The sequence below is a fragment of the Sceloporus occidentalis genome, unplaced genomic scaffold (assembly GCF_023333645.1).
Source record: "Sceloporus occidentalis isolate IW3139 unplaced genomic scaffold, rSceOcc1.0.p SCAF_148, whole genome shotgun sequence".
NCBI classification, from domain to species: Eukaryota; Metazoa; Chordata; class Lepidosauria; order Squamata; family Phrynosomatidae; genus Sceloporus; species Sceloporus occidentalis.
Genome location: NW_028317128.1, coordinates 1,956,548 through 1,977,324, shown reverse-complemented (window position 1 = coordinate 1,977,324; position 20,777 = coordinate 1,956,548). Strand labels below are relative to the sequence as shown.

Here is a 20,777-nt window from a genome sequence, read left to right as displayed (position 1 = left end):
GTATCTTTCTCCCCATGACAGGTGGATCCATAATCTGGACGGCGAATCGGATAGCCATAATATTATTGCAAAATGTTTGTTATCCATTTCTATCGGAAATAAGACAGCCAAACATTTGTTTCTGGTGTTGGACGAACCTCGTTACCAGATTTATGTGGGAAATGATGTCATACATCGCTTTGCTATCCATCTGGATCTGATTAATTCTAATCTGTGGACCAGGTTAAAAGGCGATCCTTGTGAATTTCAGGATGAAGATGAAGCACTGAAATCGGCACAGTTATTGCCATATGCAGTCAGTGTTCAAGTACCTGAAGATGTAACCATTCCACAAGGGAGCAGTAACTTTATTCTACCCATACAGGTTAAGAAAGGCCAGAGATTGAGAAATCCTAATGCATTTATCTGTTTATCCAACCGGATGCAGCAGCTAGGTGTCATGGTAACACCTACACCAATGGTAAATATCCATGGAAACCCTATTTATGTTGTTATAAACAACATTACACCTCGTAATATTACCTTATCCAAAGGTACTGTTGTAGGTTTGGCATTGGATTCAGAATATTATACTTTTGGATTCCAAAATCATGTTATAGGTCTCATTCCTGAAGAATACCTGACAGAAGAACAAATAGTGGAACAAACGTTTAATTCTATTCCAGAAGGTTTATTCACTATCCAATCTGTTTATCCTTTCAATATAGGTGAAGGTTCGTGCAGGATTGAAGAATCCTCCATCATCTTTGACCACCTAATTGATGAACAAGAATATCATGACCAAAAGAAAATTAATCCACCTGGAGAGGACCTAACCTCTAAACTTGAGGAATCCTTTGAAATAGGTCAACCTAAAGTTTTTCCTGGATTTCAGGAAAGGGTGGAGGAACAGATATCCATGGCTGACGCTTGCTCTAACGATAATGAACGTCAACAGCTAAGGGAAATCCTAATGGAGTTCCAAGAGATCTTTGCCAAAGATTCTTATGATTGTGGTTTTACTAACCTTCATGTCGCTAGGATCCAGACTGATCCCGATCTACCACCCGTATGTATCAAGCAATATAGACTACCTTTAGCGTCCTATGATGCGCTACAGGATATCATTCGGAATTTAAAGGACCGGGGCATTATCCGTTCGGTGCACAGTTCGTATAATAACCCCATCCTAGGAATTCTGAAGCCTAATGGTCAATGGCGTTTGTGTGCTGATTTAAGACAGCTAAATAAACGTGTGTATATGTCTGGATGGCCTGTACCCTACATAGACCAATACTTGGTACAAATGCAAGGATCTAAAATATTTACTGCCCTAGATTGTGCCCAGGGATACTGGACTATTCCGGTACACCAGGAAGACCAATACAAGTTGGCCTTTACATTTGGAAAACAGCAGTATACTTGGACCCGGATGCCTTTTGGTTACATAAATTCTGGTCATGAATTTGCTGTATTCATGCATAAAGTTATGCCTGATGCATTTGAAAGGGGAACCTTGGCCTATGTGGATGATATTTTACTCAAAAGTACTTCTTTTGACAAACATATTTTGGAGATCCGACATGTTCTTAATCAATTAAGAGAAGCAGGAGTTAAACTTTCATTACAGAAAGCCCAATGGTGTCGCACCAAAGTCAACTTCCTTGGACACGAGGTAACTTCTGAAGGGTTAAGTCCACAGAAGAAGAAAGTTGAAGCCGTTCTGAATGCCAAAACTCCTACTAATGTCAAAGAATTAAGATCATTTCTAGGAATGATTAATTATTCCCGTAAGTTTATTGATAACTATGCAGAACTAACAAAACCTCTTTTACAGCTGCTTAAGAAAGACGTGAATTGGAACTGGGGGGAAGCCCAGGACAAAGCCATAGACGAGCTGAGGAGAAAACTCACTCAGGCACCCTGTTTGGCATATCCGGAGGGAGGTAAGCCTTTCTATCTGGAAACAGGATTTACTAATTTAAGCATAAGTGCGGTTTTGTATCAAAAACAGGACAATCTGAACAAGGTCATCGCATATGCAAGCAAAACCTTGTCACCTGTTGAAGTGAAATTCAACAACTGTGAGAAAGCTTTATTGTCTACGGTATGGGCATTACAGAATTTTCGGAGCTATATCCACGGCGAGAAGATTATTGTAGAAACTGCTCACCAACCTCTACAATATTTGCAGAGCGACAGGATACGAGACGGTAATCTTTCTAACAGTAGAATTACTGCATGGACTTTATTCTTACAGGGATGGCCGTTAGAAGTCCGTTATAATCAAAACAAGAAGAATGTAGTTGCCCAAGGACTAGCAGATCTACATGATTGTGCTGCTCTACCTCTGGATGATAACTCTACCGGAAATGATTTCCTAGAGGAACAATTACTTTCTCCGTATAAAGTTTATGACGAGGAATATTGTCGACCACTATCATGTGTATACATAGATGGTTGTTCATATCATATCACTGTTGATAATGAACGGAAATTGGTTGCAGGTATTGGAATCACCTGGACAGGTGATTATCCAAATATATCTGTAGGATACAGCATTGGTCCTAAAAGCAGTCAGATAGCTGAACTTTGTGCCGTATATAAGGCCATTCAAATGGCAATTGAGTATGGTGTTAAAGAATTTGTTATCATAACTGATTCTAACTACGTGCGCAATAGCTTTGTCGAATATCTACCTAGCTGGAAACGTAACCAAATGCTGAGAAGTAACAACAAACCTGTGAAGCATGGTAAGTTGTTTTGTAGGATTGATGATTTGGTAATCAAACATGATTTGACCATTTACTGGAAGAAAACCAAAGGCCATTCTAAGATACAAAGTATTGATAAAGAAGGTAATGATTTGGCTGATTCATTAGCAAAACAGGCAGCCATCAATGGAGAACTTTTTAACATTGATGATCTTATTGGATCAATTCAGATTGAAGCCATAACTAGACAGCAAGCTAGAAATGAAGTGGACCTTAATATTGCACAATGGAGTCAAGAATTTCCCAATGAGGATCTGATCACTAGTCAAAAGAACGATCCCGTTATTGGTCGATTTTATGAGTATATAAAAGATCCCATTGCCAATCCTATCACTGATGATGATTGTAAGAATAATGAGGACTTGCGAATCTTGATGAGATATAAAGTCCAATTCAACTTGATGGATGGATTGCTGATCAGAACATCCAAACATGGCATACAACAATGGGTAGTTCCTACCGCCTTTAGAGGTTTAATGTTGCAACACGCACATGATGCACCTACTTCTGGTCATCGTGGGGATAAGATCACCTACGAAATACTGCGTGATTATGCCTATTGGCCACATATGCTAAGAGATGTGCAAACTTATTGTCGAGGATGTTTGATTTGTCCGCAATTCCAACCTCATGCTCCAACTCATCGTGCACCACTTCAGAAACGAGGAATGTCTCTACCTTGGTCTGACATACAAATCAATTTCATAGGACCTGTAACTAGATCCTCAAGAGGTAACAAGTATATGTTAACTGTTACATGTATGTTCACCAAATGGGTAGAATGTATCCCATGCAGAGAGAACACTAGTTCTGTATGTGCAGCATTACTAATTAATCATGTATTTTCCAGATTTGGCCTTCCTCAGAGAATCGAATCAGATCGTGGAAGTCATTTCACAAGCGAAGTGATGACAAAAATGTGGAAAATCCTAGGTGTGAAACGCAAGTTACATATCGCCTACCGTGCAGCCTCTAGCGGAGGGGTAGAGCGTTATAACCAGTCCATAGTAAATATACTCAAAAAGTATGTGAAAGAATCTGGTAAGGACTGGGATGTTAAATTGCCCTTAGTTCTGATGGCTATTAGAGCTACACCTAGTACCGCCACTAAGATGTCACCTTTTGAATTGATGACAGGCAGGAAGATGATTTTACCACAACATTTGCTATATCGCACATCTGATCATAATTTGATCAACGCTGCAACAACCCATCAGTATGTTGAAAATCTACGTAAACATCTTCAACATGCATTTGCTTTCGCACAAAAGAATCTAGGAAAAGCAGCAATCAGTGCTAAAACCTACTATGATCTGAAGACTACCAAGAAAGAATATGAAATCTCCGACCAAGTTTATCTGTATAACTTTGCACGAAACCAAGTGAAGGAAAAGAAGTTTCTACCTTCTTGGAAGGGTCCATATGTCATAATTGACAAGATTTCACCAGTAGCCTATAAGATCAAGATTCCTAAAGATGGTGATTTTGTTGAAAAATGGGTTCATATTAACCAATTGCGTTCTTGTCATCCCAGATCTCAGTTAAGAATTATAGATAATGATTCTGAGATAGAAGACTGAACATCGGTGTGAAATCAGAAGATCCAAGTCAACAATGTGGTATCGTATACAACTTGACATGTGATTATGTTATGTGATAATGTATATCCATAAAGTTGATTTCCATACCATCCAGCAACTATTTTAAGATTGATAGGTAGATTGGATAGCTATGTTTTAATGTCAAGTGATATTACAAGTACGTATTCTCATACTATTTTTTTTTTTGAAGATTAAGACAAGGATTCGAGTTCTGAAAGATGTCCAAGAAGGATGTGGCGATCGTCTGGATCGTATTACTCCTGTGTCACGAGATGCGGATGGAACCGATCGCAGAGCCTGGACCATCTTCTGGCATCATGATCCAAGAAGCTCCTGGATTCGTCCTTACAGAAAAGAGGATCCTAACACAACGTGTGTTTGTCAGCTTAGACCCGAAGATCTCCATCGAAAAACAGTACAACGTTTCATCGATGCAGCTCCCTGAATTAAAGGCCTGGTACCAGATGCATCTTGAGAGAGCACAAAGACGCGTTCAAGAAATTTTGGAACAAGCCAGGAAGCCGTTTGTATCAAGCTCCATTACAATGAATCATCGAGCTAAAAGATTCCTTGTTGCTTTAATTGTTGCCTTGGTATGTACAGCCATAGGTGCAGTCGTTGCAACCGGTATGTCTGCCGCAAACTCTGTTTCTGTTCAAACTTTGGAGAACGAAATTCGAGGCTTAAAAGGAGAAATCAATGCTATTCATCGGGAAATGGAACGACAAAGAGAGTATCTAGTCGACTTAATGGTTATGGTAAATGATACCATTGTAACCACGAATATGCATTCCAAATTAATCTCTCACTCCATTAATCTGCACCAAAGTCATGAACAATGCAAACGTGAACTTTTGTTTGTGCACGACCCGATAATATTCCACACAACTTCATTTTTGGACGAAGTGCAATCTGGAATGACTGATTTAACCAGAGGACACATTCCTTTATATTTTGTTTCAGAGACATCGTTCGTAAAATGATTACTGAAAGTGGATATCGATATAGAAAGTTTTCATTAATGACTTCTCTTACAGGAGCAAAAGTGTTCCCATCCGTGCATTATACCCCTGCAAGTACCATGTCGGACAACAATCTGACGTGTGTTTAGATCATTCTAAAGCAAACTGGACTTTGCTTTGTCATAATCTAAAGGGGGGATTATGTCAGATATTTTATGATAGAAAACATGTATTCCACATATTCTGTATTTTACATGAAAACAAAATGGAGTCAGAGCCATTTTATTTTACTTAATCATATAGTGATTATTTCTTTTTGTCCTTGTTCTCTCTATAATTGAGAACAAAGAAGTATTCATGTATATAGATGTTTCAGTAAGTATGATACAATTAATGTTATCTTCCATGAGAAAGTTAAGGAGTAGACGCTGCATATCCTTGGGAACGTAAATTCGTATGGGGGATACATGGTAAGTCTACCAAGTCCTGAGTTACTATCTAGGAGGTAACACCTAGCGATAAGGGTGACCAAGGATAAATTCCAAACATATATGTAATGGTTTTAAGTTAATTCTTAGACCAGAGCGTCTCTCACAGGTAAAGTAAGAAATTACAACGGTGTAAATATGAGTAGAAATTCTAATTATAATGGGTAAAACCCACCGTTATGATTGGAGAATTCCAATCAAAAGGTGGAGGCTATGATAATAAGCCCTGTCTTTAAAAGCTTATGTCTTTAATAAAAAAGGGGGGGGGACCTTTAAAAAGAAAAAAAAGAGATCGCACCCTGGAACGGACAGATCCTGACGGATTTATTCACCAAATTTTCCCCAGAGACTTGGAATCTTAAGATTCTGGCACCATATTTCACTCTTGGAGTTATTTTGAGTTATAACCTATATAACTGGTAGACAGTTATATTTTTTCCACTTAATTTCTTGCCACTGAACCTGGATTAATTTCTACAAGGACCGGTGGGATAACAGCAACAAGTGGTGGTAATTATAATTGTTTTATTATTCTGAATAGAGATGAATTTTGTCTTCTTCGTATAGAATTCCCTGTTTCTGGGAAGTACTATATTGCATTATTGTATATGACGGCTTGTGAGACTGCAGCTTATAACCCGTGATAATAACAATAATGAAAAGGTATTTTTACCTATAGATGAAGTTTGACATTATTTGCATCTATTAGGAACTTCACTAATACTCTTAGACACAATTATATTATTTTTAATTTGTTATATTAGTTGAACTAATATTAGAGAGATAGTGATATCTTTATTACTGCCCTGATTATTATCAATTTCTGGTTGCTGAGTGGGATGGAAATTAATTGTGTGTTACTTATAAAGTAGTAACTTATATTGATAACTATCGATAATATACTGTATTTGAATTGATTCATTTTGACATGTTTTAAGAATTTTGTGTTTTATATCATGCACTGTGTGACCCATATATAGATTTGATAAATTGTATTCACAATAAATATTATTTTTGATTGATTATTTTTGTGATATCTATCTAATTTGAATTATAATTTTCGGCGATCTGAAAGAATTTAGGATCGGAGATAAAATATAGGGTATCTCCTTAAATTAATATTGTGGATGTGGTACTACAATATTTGGTAGCGTCGTTATTTTGCGTATGTGATAAAATATTGGTTTTGCCTATTTTGTCTCATTAATATCCCTAACAAAGGTAAGAGAGGTTCTAGTGAGGCTGACAGTTGGGTAATGGTATTTTCTGGTAATGGCCTACAAATATGAGGCGAGCGCTGTAAGTTTGTCTTGTTAGGGGTTAGCACTGGAGAAAAGGATAGAAGGTGGTGGTCAGACAGAGAGAAGATGGAGAAATCTGAAAGGGAGGATGATCTGGAGAAAACCACATCAAGTTGAGTGTCGCTCAGTGTGAGTAGGAGAATTAGTCCATTGAGAGAGACCAGAGGAGGATGTCAGGGAGAGGAGTTTGGAGCTAGCAGAGTTGTTAGATATATCTAAAGGAATGTTAAAGTCACCCAGAATAAGACAGGGGATATTAGGAGAGAGGAAGAAAGGGAGCCAGGCAGAAAGGTGGTCAAAGAACTGTAAAGTAGGGCCTGGAGGGCAATATATGACAGCAATTTGAAGAGAGAGTGGAGAGAAAAGACGGATTGTGTAAACCTCAAAGGAACAGAATAAGAGGGAGGGAGGGCTTGGTATATTCTGGAAGGTGCAGTGAGGTGAGAGAAGGAAGCCCTCACCACCACCCTTCCTGCCATCAGGCCTAGGAGTATGGCTGAAGTGTAGTCCTCTGAAGGAGAGTGCGGCAGAGGCGGTAGTGTCATGGGAGGGGATCCAGGTTTCAGTGAGTGCTAAGAGGTTAAAAGCATGGGAGAGAAAAAGGTTACGTATACAAGCGAGTTTGTTGCACACCGAGCAGGCACTCCATAGGGCACAGTTAAAGACGGGAGGGAATTTATGGTTGCAGATGATAGGAATAAGACTGGTTGGCTTGCGCATGTTGGCTGATTTATATAGCGCCATCAGTATCTGTAGCACCGTACAACTGTTCACCTCAAGCTGTACAGATATCTGCTGCTCTATCGAGACAGATTCGCCAGCACACTGTACAGATCAACGCTCCCATGTTTAGTACTGCAGTTCACAGTGACTGCCAGCAGATGGCGACAGGTGGACACTAGATTTTATACCCGTTTCTCTGGTTATTTCTATAAAAACATCTCTTCGATTAGTGAAAATCCTGCCTTTTAAGGGTAAAATATATTTTCCTATTAATATACAATTATGTCGCTCTTTGTCTCTATTTCTTAATATCTGTTTATTTACTTTTAAACAGCGCTACAGCATCTGGCGCTCTCCCCCATTCCTCTAACATTAAACTGCCACGCTCTCCGCCCGGCAGAGACAGACGTCACCGTTAACAGCTTCTGTAGCATCACTAATAAAAATATTTTTCGCTGTTCGTTTTGTTTTATTTCTGGATGTTTCTTCTGCTTGAAATTCTTGGTTTATTTTATCTTTGCTATTTATATTAATTTAATGTCTCATTAGCGCAGAGATTGTTCTTAACTGTCGGGGCGCCAGAGCCCTGCCATCCCATACAAATAAAACAATGGACCAATCAGCGCCGCACCGCTTCGGGTTACCCAGCATCCTCCTGGAAAGACGCGTTTCCGTAGGATCGGAGCCAATCGCATGGGTCTGCCAAGAATCGCCTCTCTACCTGCTTTATTAACAATGAGCTCTGCCGTGCTCTGCTCCCTGGCATGGAAGGGGTTAAATCCCCTGATGTGCTGGATTATAGATGCTGTTCCATGTGTTGATTTAACCCTTGCAGCCACGGATGGAGTGTGAAAAGGGGTGTGAGGAAGCATTGCCTGCCGCTGAACGGGTTAATGCTCGGTGGGTTAGCTTCCACATTCTCAATCGCGTACGACCCGGCGACATCCGTCTTCTCCATCAGACGTTCTGGGGTGCTCCGCACTCCTTTTTTGCCCCAGTCTGGTTTTCCCTCCCGAGCTCCACTTTTGACCTATTTCATATTTCTTTTCCTCTCTTCCCTCCATTAACCGCACCAGACAGGGTGACCACATGGCCCATGTTTTCCAGTAGCCATATCATCTTCACCTGTGCGCAGGTAAATAGTTTGTTTACACTCCACATACTTGACCCGAGCAGCCATATGTGAAATGTATCCAATTACTCATTTTGTGTACAATTCGCACAGAATCACCAAAATTGGACAATGGAAGACTGGAGAGCGTTGCCGGGTCTGAGGAGTCTCCATTCCGGCTGCAACATTCAGATGGCCGGGTCAACAACATGAAAGCCGGGATCCGTCCCGCCTCGTATCAGCGGGTCAGGCTGGTGGGGGTGTAATGGTGCGGGGGGACATTTTCTTGGCACACTTCGGGCCCCTGTAAGTTGTGAGGTGCGGCCCCCAAGGACGCATCCCGGTGCCCATTGATCTCCAGCGACTCACGCAGCCATCCCCGTGATGTAAAAGAAAACGGGATTCATCAGACCAGCCACCCTTCTTCCTTCGCTCCGGGGGCCGGTTCTTCAGCTCACCGGCCCATTGTAGGGGCTTTCGGTAGTCAGGGGTCAGCACGGGCGCCCCCACACGCAATCTGCGTGTTCCCATGCCTTTCTGTCAGAACCGGCATTAACTCTTTCAGCAGTTTAGGCTCCAGTCGCTCGTCTGTTGGATTTGGCCCCACGGGCCGGACTCAACTCCCCCGCGCATCAACCAGCCTCGGCCCCCAATGCGCTCCTGCAGACCCGACTCTCACGGGCCCCCGCCTGCCTGGGAAAGGGGCAAATTCTGCAGAACCCCCCATGCATTCGCACAGCAGACGCCATTAAGATGTAAAGTGCCCGCAGAGTCATAAATACGCGTTAACCGGAATATTGGGCCCGACTGTCCCTTCAAGACGGGTTTTTCCGTTTCAGGAGCCTATCAGAACCGGCTTTCACGTCACATGACAATTAAGTCTTCTCAACAAGAAATATGACCGGGACTAATTTTACCGATTAAATAAATATTTCTGGAAAGGGTTTGGGCGTCCGGGATAGCGTTTCCATGGTAATGTCTTTTGGCGCGGCCTTTACTAACGGGACACGAAACTACAACCGGCAGCGCGAGCGAAAGAACAGCTTTAACCCTGTAACAGCCGTGCTGTACAGTCGGCGAACTCTCCTGCAAATGCAATTCCCTTGGTGTCATTTTCCCATATTAAAGATGGCGGACCGAGCCGCGCCTTGTGACTCCGGTCGCGTGCCAAGCCTCTCTCTGAGTTCAGGGAGTGGTGCAGGCGTTCATTGGAAGGAGTAATCTTGGCGTCTCCATGGCAGCCCCTCCTAGCCCCGCCCTCCCGGTCAAGATGGCGCCGGTAACGATCACCGTCTGATGTACAGCTAGAGCCGGAGGTGGAGCGGGATAGGCGCACGAGGCACCGGAGACCGACCACGGAGCTCATCCAGTTCCACCCGTGGGGGAACCAAGCACCCTCGCCGCAGAGGGCATCGTCGGTTATGGCCTCAAACCTGCCTCGATTCTCGTGAGCCCCGGGGAACAAGCTGGGTACTGCTCACCGTCCTTGTGTATATCCTACCTCTCTACCGTGTACCGGGCCCACACTCCCACCCTTACCGTGTACCGGGCCCACACTCCCACCCTTACCGTGTACCGGGCCCACACTCCCACCCTTACCGTGTACCGGGCCCACCCCCTGCCACACTGTGTACACTTCCACCCTTACCGTGTACCTGGCAACCTCGCCCCCCACCCACTGTGTACCCTGCACTGAGTCTCCCCCACCCCTTCTACCTGGCGCTGGCACCCCCTCCACTTGCCTGCCGCCCTACCCTCCCTCACCTCATACCTGACACCGACCCCTCCACTCGCTGAGACCCCCTCCACTCACCGGCTGCCCTATCCTCCCTCACCATATACCTGACACCGACCCCTCCACTCGCTGAGACCCCCTCCACTCACCGGCTGCCCTATCCTCCCTCACCATATACCTGACACCGACCCCTCCACTCGCTGAGACCCCCTCCACTCACCGGCTGCCCTATCCTCCCTCACCATATACCTGACACCGACCCCTTCACTCGCCGAGACCCTCACTGCGATCACCTCACTCACCCCGCACCCGTCTCTCCCTCTTCTCACCGCTTCGCTCTCTCTCGCCAGGTACTCGGGTGCCGGCGCTCTGTGGTGGGCCGGTGAAGCCGTCATCGTCTTGGTCTGACCTACTGGGTTCGCCGGCTGGAGGGACCGAGGCGCCAGGAGCTCCAGGCCGAGAGCGCGCACGGTGACAGCGCTGAGACAGCCCCCGGTGTGAGGACGGGGCCCTCGATGCATTGTACGTTTGGCATAACCTGACGCCGCGTGGATTAACCCCTTCCTGGGAGAAGACGCCTACAATAACAATGACCACCCCAGCTCTGCTCCCCCTTTCTGGGCGGCGGATCCCTGCCCTCAACCTGGGGACCTCCTCGATCCCCCACCACAGGGCCACGCTGAGGCTGTCCGAGAAGTTCATCCTGCTCCTCATCCTCAGTGCCTTCATCACTCTGTGCTTCGGCGCCTTCTTCTTCCTCCCCGACTCGTCCAAACACAAGCGCTTCGACCTGGGCCTGGAGGACGTGCTCATCCCTCACATAGACTCCGACAAGGGGGACAAGAACTCGGCCGGCTTCCTCATCCACGGACAGGGCCACGACCAGCACCGCCACAGGTAATCGCCGTGGAAACCCTGCTCGGCGGGGGGAGGGCACCGGTCGTGGGGTGGGGGGGAATGTTACTTTATAGTGATGTCACGACGTGTGCGGTGAGAGCAGTGACTGCGTTCTCGGGGTATTAACACGCTGATTTATATATCGCCCTCAGGTTCTGCGGTGTTGTACAACAGGAGGAAAAGTTTGAAAAGTAGTTTTATCACCATAGCAACCGGTGGGCTTACGGTTGAGTCACGTTGTCTGCGCGCCTTTACAAACTTAAAGCGGATGAAATGTTTTTTATTTCGGCTGCCGGCAGCATGTATAGGTTAGGATGTATATGTTGTGGCGGCAGCATGTATAGGTTAGGATGTATATGTTGTGGCGGCACCATGTATAGGTTAGGATGTATATGTTGTGGCGGCAGCATGTATAGGTTAGGATGTATGGGTCATGGCGGCAGCATGTATAGGTTAGGATGTATGGGTCGTGGCGGCAGCATGTATAGGTTAGGATGTATATGTTGTGGCGGCAGCATGTATAGGTTAGGATGTATGGGTTGTGGTGGCAGCATGTATAGGTTAGGGTGTATGTGTTGTGGTGGCTGCATGTATAGGTTAGGATGAATATGTTGTGGTGGCAGCATGTATAGGTTAGGGTGTATGTGTTGTGGTGGCTGCATGTATAGGTTAGGATGTATGGGTCGTGGCAGCAGTATGTATAGGTTAGGATGTATAGGTTGTGGCGGCAGCATGTATAGGTTAGGATGTATATGTTGTGGCGGCAGCATGTATAGGTTAGGATGTATGGGTCGTGCTGGCGGGAGGTTAGGATGTATAGGTTGGGGGGGCTGGTGGGATGTATGGGTCGTGTCGGCGGCATGTAGGGAGTTGGATGTATGGGTTGTGTTGGGGAGGGCTGGCAGCATGTGGGGGGGGCTGGCGGGATGTATGGGGGGGGCTGGCGGTATGTATGGGGGGGCTGGCGGGATGTATGGGTTGTGTGCAGTCGGTGTACAGAGTATTGGGGTTCAGTCAGTCAGTCCGTCGGAGTCGCTCCGAGGGCCGGTTCTGTCGCGTCGGCCGCTGAATGAATATCTCTGACATCACCCGGCTCCGGCGCGTTGTTGTTGTTGTTGTTTAGCGCTGACCTAGTCCGTGGCGCTGTACAGTACTGGGAGGATAGCAAATACATAACAAGAAAACCTTTACAGACAGATACAGCAGGAGCTGAGCACCCGGCACGTGAGTTTACAATCTAGCCTTATTACGCTTTATGCAGCGTTCCTGGCAGGGATGGTGGGCTCCCGAGGGCCCCGTGTGTCGTGGGATGGAAGTGTGGGCACTTGTGGGCGTGGCCGTTACTTTTACATACATTGGGAGTATCCGGGGTGTTTTCCCGCTCCCTCTGCTTGCGCCACGCAGGTCTCTGACTCACGAGTCAGGATCCACCCGGCGTTTGGTAAAAGCCCGATCCCGGGTTTCTAGAGGTTAACGTGCTGATATCCGGTGTGTGCATTCCGGCACTGAGGGTGTTAATGCGTTGGGGGGGAGACCCCCTCAGTATAACCTGCGGCTCCTGCCCCCTTATCGATGAAGCCCTTTGGTTCTGGCAGCCGAATATCTCCAATCAGCAACATAAAAAATGGAGAGAGATGATTTGGTGGGGAGGAATAATCCTGCAGATCCCGGTGTGGGGGGGTTGGGGCAGGTAGTGATGCTGCATGAAATGAGTTTTGGTAGCCGGCACCCGGGTCGACGACTTTGTTCTCTGTGTTTATCAGATGCTGCCTGGCGGATGAGGGGTTAATTATTGACCGCAGCAATCAGTGGCCAACGAGGTGTTTGGATTGTTTCCCCCCCAATAAAAGCCCCCCAAACTGTGTAAAATATGCCCCGTGATGATGTTCCCCGCTTTAATCTGGCGCTCTGGCTGGCTCATACATCCAGTGTGTCCTGCGGTTATACCCTGCAGTCCCTCAGCCAGGTATCGCTTTGCTGCTTAGTTGCATTGCACCGAGCTTGCTGTATAGCGCAGTCCGTTGCGTGTCTCTCGCATGTCGCCGGCAGGGTGAAGCACGCGTGTCTCGGGAGGATCCGGTTACGGGGGAATACAGGAGCCCTAATCCTCGCGCCCCGGATCACCTGATGGTAATCTCCCCCCCGACGGCCCCGCGGACCGTTACACCCCTGTGCCACGCCGCTCCGGTAGCTGCCTGAGCCGTTACACCCTGGCTCGTCTTACTGGTTGGGTGTCGGGATTATTCCACCCCTGGCTGATTGTGTGGCGCTAGATCAGCGGGTTGATACGAAGATCTCTGGGCCTTTTTTCAGTAAATGGGCCAGTGAGGGCCGTGGGGAAGTTTTACTACGAGAGGGTAGTAGATAAGTGGAGCAGCCTCCCAGCAGAAGTGGTAGAGGGTAATACAGTGAGGGGATTAAACATGCGCGGGATAGACATCTAAGACGAGACCAACTGTCTGGTCCGGTGACTCTTCTGACCGTGAGAATTCTTTCTTTAATCACTTGTGGCCCCCGTTATAACCTCCGGGGGGGGGTAATTAATACTTTTATATCTGATACAGCGAAGCCCGAGGATATCGCCTGCTGTGGCTGAGGAGTTTCCAAGCTTTCCTCGTAATTAACAATAATAATGACGGCGGTCCCGTGTGTGGCCCCTCTGTGGCCCCGGTGTCTGTGTACCTCCTTCCTCGGCGCGGCCGTTACTTATGGCTGACACGGCGACATGCGCAGCGGGGGCAGGTCATCGTTCTGAGCCGGAGATGCTCCTGGGGGGATTCTCTGCTGATTGGCTGTGAGGATTAATTACATCCCGACCCCGACAAAACCCTTTACTTTTTCCTCCCCACAGGGAAGAAGAGGAGCAGCTGAGGAATAAGATCCGGGCCGACCACGAGCGGGCGCTGGAGGAGGCCAAGGAGAAGCTGAAGAAATCCCGCGAGGAGATCCGGGCAGAGATCCAGACCGAGAAGAACAAGCTGATGGACGAGCTGAAGAAGAAGGACTCGCAGCCCCTGCCGCTCGCCCCCGTCCCCAACTTCCCGGAGCTTAAGAGCGGGGACCCCGGGGACCCCGACGTCCGCCAGAAACGGGACAAAATTAAAGAGGTATTCCACGCAGGCACCTGCGTCACCGGCTGTGCATTCTGCCCCCTGTGCTGCTTTCATTCACTCGCACCGCGCCTGCTCCTTCCTCGCTGCCGTTCCTGCCCCCTCCTGACTCGTCTCTCCCTCTGGAGAGAGATGCTTTGTGCCTGCGCCAGCCGCCCGCAGCTCTAACAGCAATGCAAAGCTTTTCTTCGTAGCGGGGCCTGGCGAGTGGCTGCCGGCTGGCTGTGAGTAGTGATGGAGAAATGCCCCGGGGGCCAAGCCTTGCCCCCCCCCCCCACACGCAGGCACCCCAGGAGTTGGGTTATTATTTCACTCTCCCCGGGGTCCTGCTCTGTGAACGGGGGTCAGGAGTATGCTGGGCTCTAAATGTGCCCCGACGCCTGGCACGGGGCAGGGGCTTCACCGCGTGTTGGCGTGTCCGTGTAATGTGATCGTCTTTCCTTACAGATGATGAAACACGCCTGGGATAATTACCGCCAGTACGGCTGGGGCCACAACGAGCTGAAACCCATTGCCAGGAAGGGCCACTCCACCAACATATTCGGTACGTGTGGAAGGGGCAGCGAGGGGCAGAACGATGCAAACCCACGCGGCCCCCGTTACGGGTTATTAAAGGGCAGTCTGAGCCCCCCGCAGTGAGGTATCTGGGTGCCAGTAATGTGCGTCCTTTATGCTGCGGATACGAGTTGCTGAGTGTTGTGGGAGTTGTCCGTTATATACGTGTGGTATTGGTGGTAATGCTAGTTGCCGGGGGCACCGGTCGCCCCTCCGTCAGACAGACCCCCGCTGCCGGTGAGAGGATTTCCCGCGCCATCCAGTTGCAGTAAGAGGATTCGAAGCTTGCGCTCTAATCTCGTCTGCTCGGCCAATCTGTTTATCGGCTCGGCGCGGCCGAACATCTGTCCCGCCGGCCCCTTACCTTCTGTCCCGCCGGCCCCTTACCTTCTGTCCCGCCGGCCCCTTACCTTCTGTCCCGCCGGCCCCTTACCTTCTGTCCCGCCGGCTCCTTACCTTCTGTCCCGCCGGCCCCTTACCTTCTGTCCCGCCGGCCCCTTACCTTCTGTCCCGCCGGCCCCTTACCTTCTGTCCCGCCGGCCCCTTACCTTCTGTCCCGCCGGCCCCTTACCTTCTGTCCCGCCGGCCCCTTACCTTCTGTCCCGCCGGCCCCTTACCTTCTGTCCCGCCGGCCCCTTACCTTCTGTCCCGCCGGCCCCTTACCTTCTGTCCCGCCGGCCCCTTACCTTCTGTCCCGCCGGCCCCTTACCTTCTGTCCCGCCGGCCCCTTACCTTCTGTCGTTGCCTCGCAGGGCCGATGAACATCGCCCATTAACCCTTTCTTCCTTCGGACTTTGCTTCCGAGGTAATGGCGTTCCTCCGGTTCTTGATAACATGAAACTCCTATGACTGCCAGCCAGTCACGGGCAGGCTGAGCATGATGGGCTTTGTAGTCGGGTGACAGCCGGAGAGCTCAGCTGTCTTCTAACGCCTTGCTGCGTCCCGCAGGCAATTCGCAGATGGGGGCGACCATCGTGGACGCGCTGGACACGCTCTACATCATGGGCTTGCTGGATGAATTCAGAGATGGACAGGAGTGGGTGCAAAACAACCTGGAATTCAGCGTGGTGAGTCTGCCTTTCTGCCCGTGGACCCCCCCCCCCCGGTCCTGCCTTTCCGCCGGCCCGTGGACCCCCCCCCCCCGGTCCTGCCTTTCTGCCCGTGGACCCCCCCCGGTCCTGCCTTTCCGCCGGCCCGTGGTCCCCTTTGCTTCTTAACCCCTTTGTGTCTGGTTTTCAGAACTCCGAGGTGTCTGTTTTCGAGGTGAATATCCGCTTTATCGGAGGCCTGCTGGCGGCGTATTATCTGTCGGGGCAGGAGGTAAGAGCTGCCGGAGCGAGGGCTGGGGGGTCGTGATGCTGACAGCCTGATTGGCGCCTGTGCCCGGGAGTGCATGCGCTGCGGGGTGCTGTGTGGTACAGATGCCCCGGAGAGGGTATTAAGGAGGCTTCCTTGTTGATGGGGACGCTTTATTTCTCGCAGGTGTTTAAGAACAAGGCGGTGCTGCTGGCGGAGAAACTGCTTCCCGCGTTTAACACCCCGACGGGCATCCCGTGGGCCATGGTGAACCTGAAAAGGTAAGAGTCTGCTGATCGCTCCCCACGCGACGCGTTAAACAGATGAGGAACAGAGACTCTGGGGGGGAATAAGTTCTGCCCGCCGGCCGGATCCAGAAAGAAGGTCCATTGTCTTCACACCTAATAACTCCTGGAGACGGGACCCTCTGCCCGGGGCTTTCTTTCCCCCCCCCCCCCCTCCGCTCCAGCTGCTTGATGGTTAATGGGCAGTAGCTGCGCGGCGGCTGGTGTTCGGGGGGCTTCGCTAGCTTGGGGCTGGTAACGCCTCGGGGACCTCGCGCATGCTGAAATATGTCTCTCCGCAGCGGCGTCGGCAGGAACTGGGGCTGGGCATCGGCGGGCAGCAGCATCCTGGCGGAGTTCGGGACCCTGCACCTGGAGTTTGTGCATCTCACCTACCTGACCGGCAATCCCGTCTACTACAACAAGGTGCGAGGCTGGGGGTAGTTGTGGGGTCCACGGGGGGCAGCTCTGTTTGCAGCTGGGCTTCACTCATGGCTTGTCTTGCAGGTCATGCACATCCGAAAACTCCTGCAGAAGATGGACCGGCCCAACGGGCTCTACCCCAACTACTTGAACCCGCGGACGGGGCGCTGGGGGCAGCGTAAGTACCAGGGGCGATATGACTTTGGGGTGGGGGTTATACTGCGGGGTAGTGGATAATGCCCCCTGGCTGCAGAGCCCCCCATCGTGCCGCCTGCTAACCTTGTCTGACACCCTCTGGCCTCCGTCTGTTTTAACCCTCGCAGATCACACGTCTGTCGGGGGCTTGGGAGACAGTTTTTACGAATACCTCCTGAAAGCCTGGCTGGTGTCGGACCGGACGGACGTGGAGGCTCGCGATATGTACGACAACTCCATCGAAGTGAGTGGCGCGGCGCGTGACTGCGCTCCATGTACCAAAGTATTCATATCAGCAGAGTAGATGGGACAGCAGCTTTAATTACCTGCCACTCGCTCATTAATACCCCGGCCCCCGGGAGGTGGTGAGATAGAAGGGTTAAAGACGCTTGCGATGGGGTCTCTGTGGGTCTCGCTTGTGATTCCTGATCTTCCCCAACAGGCCATCGAGAAGCACTTAATCCGCAAGTCAAACGGCGGCCTGACGTTCATCGGCGAGTGGAAGAACGGCCACCTGGAGAGGAAGATGGGCCACCTCACCTGTTTCGCCGGCGGGATGCTGGCTCTGGGCGCTGACGGCTCCCCGGGAGACAAGGCCGGGCACTACTTACAGCTGGGCGCGGAGATCGCACACACGTGCCACGAGTCCTACGACCGAACGGGTGAGCGAAGGACGAGTCCGACCCCAACCAATAACCCCCCACCCCCACCCCCGACTGCCTCCGCTCCGGGGTCATTTCTCTCTCCTCTGCCGCTCCTCTTTCTCCATGTTATTCTCCTCTTCTATTGTGTCCGATGTGCGTATTTTCTGTGTTCCGTGTGCGTCTTCCCCGTCCTCGCCCCATTTATACCCCCCGTCCTCCGTTATTACCCCTTGCAGTGCTGAAGCTGGGCCCGGAGGCGTTTAAGTTTGACGGCGGTGCCGAGGCTGTAGCCGTGCGCCAGAATGAGAAGTATTACATCCTGCGGCCGGAGGTGATCGAGACGTACTGGTACATGTGGCGCTTCACCCACGACCCCAAATACCGGCTCTGGGGCTGGGAGGCAGCTCAGGTGAGTGCGATGCAGGTTCCGGGGCTCACACCAACGCCCTAGCCATCTGCCCTTCAAACCCGTCGGGGCAGGTAACTGAGCACCTGGGGTTAGGTGATCCTCGGCTTCGAGACCTCTCTTCATAGAGGAAACTTCCCGTTCCTTTAGTCGGTTTTGTTGCCCTTCTCTAGACCCTTTCTATTTCCATAATGTCCTTTTTTTTTTTTGTGTACTTAAAAACTGCACCCCAAATTCCAGATCCGCTCTTACCCGCGACTTATAAAGAGGCAAAGCGATGTTCGGATTTCATCCCCTTTCGTTACATGACAACCTCTGGCTTGCTTTAGCAGCAGCTGCCGGGTGTTGTGCACAGCGGTCTCTTGTCGCCCGTTCCGCAGGCGATTCACCCGACACGCAAGCATTTAGAGTATTATTAGCGTTTGTTTTTCCTACCCAAGAAATGACGTCTCGCCCGTTTTATTGACGTAATTCTGCGTCATCGGCAATAATCGAGGCCTCGCTTCCAGCTCCTTCTTCCAAGTCATTCATTAGAAAGAATCGGGCTGAGGCCAGAACCCCGAGACCTGGGTGCCAACTACAACCCGCCGTGCCCCGCGGCTCGTAACTCTGACCGGTGCTCTCTCTCCCCCCGCAGGCCATTGACAAGTACTGCCGCGTTAGTGGGGGCTTCTCGGGGGTGAAAGACGTGTACTCCTCTGTGCCAGCTTTCGATGACGTTCAGCAGAGCTTCTTCCTCGCGGAGACCCTCAAGTGAGTCCCCCACGCTCTGCCCCCCCCTGTCTTCTATGTATAATAACTCAACGTATAGAAATATTCGCGGTTGTCAGTGGCTCGCCGGCTCATGCTCTCCCCGCTCTTCTCCCCGCAGGTATCTGTATCTCCTCTTCTCCAGCGATGACCTTTTGCCGTTAGACAACTGGGTGTTCAATACAGAAGCTCACCCACTGCCGGTCATCCGCCTGGCCAATAGCACTCTTCCCGGGAGTCACGTGGTGCGATAGGGCCGCCGGCGCAGGGACCGTTTCCTGGGACCACTGAGGGCCCGCGGGGCTTTTTCACGCACGTTCAGACTGGGACAGAAAGCCTCTCCCGGGGGCCACAATTCCATTTCCTTTTATTTTAAGTCACCCCGGTTTGCTAGCGGAGACAACCGAGGGGATCGTTCACTGACCAAACGGGGAGCTGGTGCCGGTACGAGGGGGCCACCGCGGTGGGACTGGTGACAGCATTGGGGGTGGGATTGTAAAACTGTCACTCTGGGGGGTTTCAGACACCCGAAGGGCTCTTTTGGGGTCTGTAGGAACTTGTTGGCAAAATGATCTGCAGATCTTCAGGTAACCAAAGGATGATAGACCGTCCCTGAGCGCTGCTGAGCGAATGTCCGCCTCTCCGATGACTTCAGTTTCTGGCCCTTCCCGGGACCGGCGTCAGACTTAAAGCGACGCGGCCTGGATCACGGCGGCGAGCGGGAACCGCGCATGAACCTTTTCCACCCGAGTCCCACGTTTGGCCCGGGCCTTTGTCACGGAGAAGCCGCTCCTTCCGCCTTTTTATCCCGATGAGAATGTTCTTCTATATTTCCTACTTTTGGGGTTTCGGATCACAGTTGAATTATCATGTAGCAGACGGTGATTACATTGATGTTCTTTTATCTTATTTTACGTTTATTTACTGTTGGGGGCTGGGAGTGAGGGCGGAGCCCTGCGCCGGCTCCCATTCCCTGTACCCTACCCCTGTGGGGAGTGGGGGTCCTCGGAGCTGCGGTGGGTTCTCAGGCTTTCACTCAATCAGTCACCCGTTATCACTTTATGTCCTCCAATAGCTCCCAGCCTCTGTAATAATGGGTTCGTGGTTACACAGCACCGAGCGCACTCCTAACAGAGCGGTCCCTGGGCTTGTCCTCCTACCCCTCGGCATCCCGTCCTGGACTCGAAGGAGCCCTTGTGTGTTACTGAGTGGCCAGCAGAGGGCGGCAGATCTCCCCGGCTGGGGGTCGGTTGGTAATTCTATATGTTAAGGGTTTATTCGCTGGCCTGGGAGCTGACGAGAGCGAAGCGACCCCCCCCCCCCCCCCGGATACACTTTGCGTAATAAAGGCAGAGCCCACGTTTCTCTGAAGAAGGGGAGGGCTGGCCCTGCATAATGTGTACTTCAAACCGGGGGGGGGGGCTGTTTAAATAATAAATTTGCTTTATATCAGGTCATCCATCCTACAGCTGGAGCTAAGCTCATGGTCCTTCATAATGTGAAATGAAACTGCATTAACTATACATTATACAGGGGGCGGCTC

General features: G+C 49.9%; 1 protein-coding gene across 1 annotated transcript; it reads left to right on the top strand.

Annotated features, from left to right (window-relative positions):
- Nucleotides 1-11,263: 11,263 nt before the first annotated feature.
- On the top strand, nt 11,264-19,488 carry LOC149280779 (mannosyl-oligosaccharide 1,2-alpha-mannosidase IB-like). The gene is made up of 13 exons (XM_089500113.1): nt 11,264-11,571; nt 14,423-14,678; nt 15,129-15,225; nt 16,185-16,303; nt 16,476-16,556; nt 16,719-16,813; nt 17,119-17,242; nt 17,324-17,417; nt 17,563-17,678; nt 17,877-18,096; nt 18,315-18,487; nt 19,122-19,237; nt 19,356-19,488. Exons 1-13 carry the CDS (start codon nt 11,264-11,266, stop codon nt 19,486-19,488), a joined length of 1,932 nt encoding a protein of 643 aa, XP_089356239.1.
- Nucleotides 19,489-20,777: the final 1,289 nt, after the last annotated feature.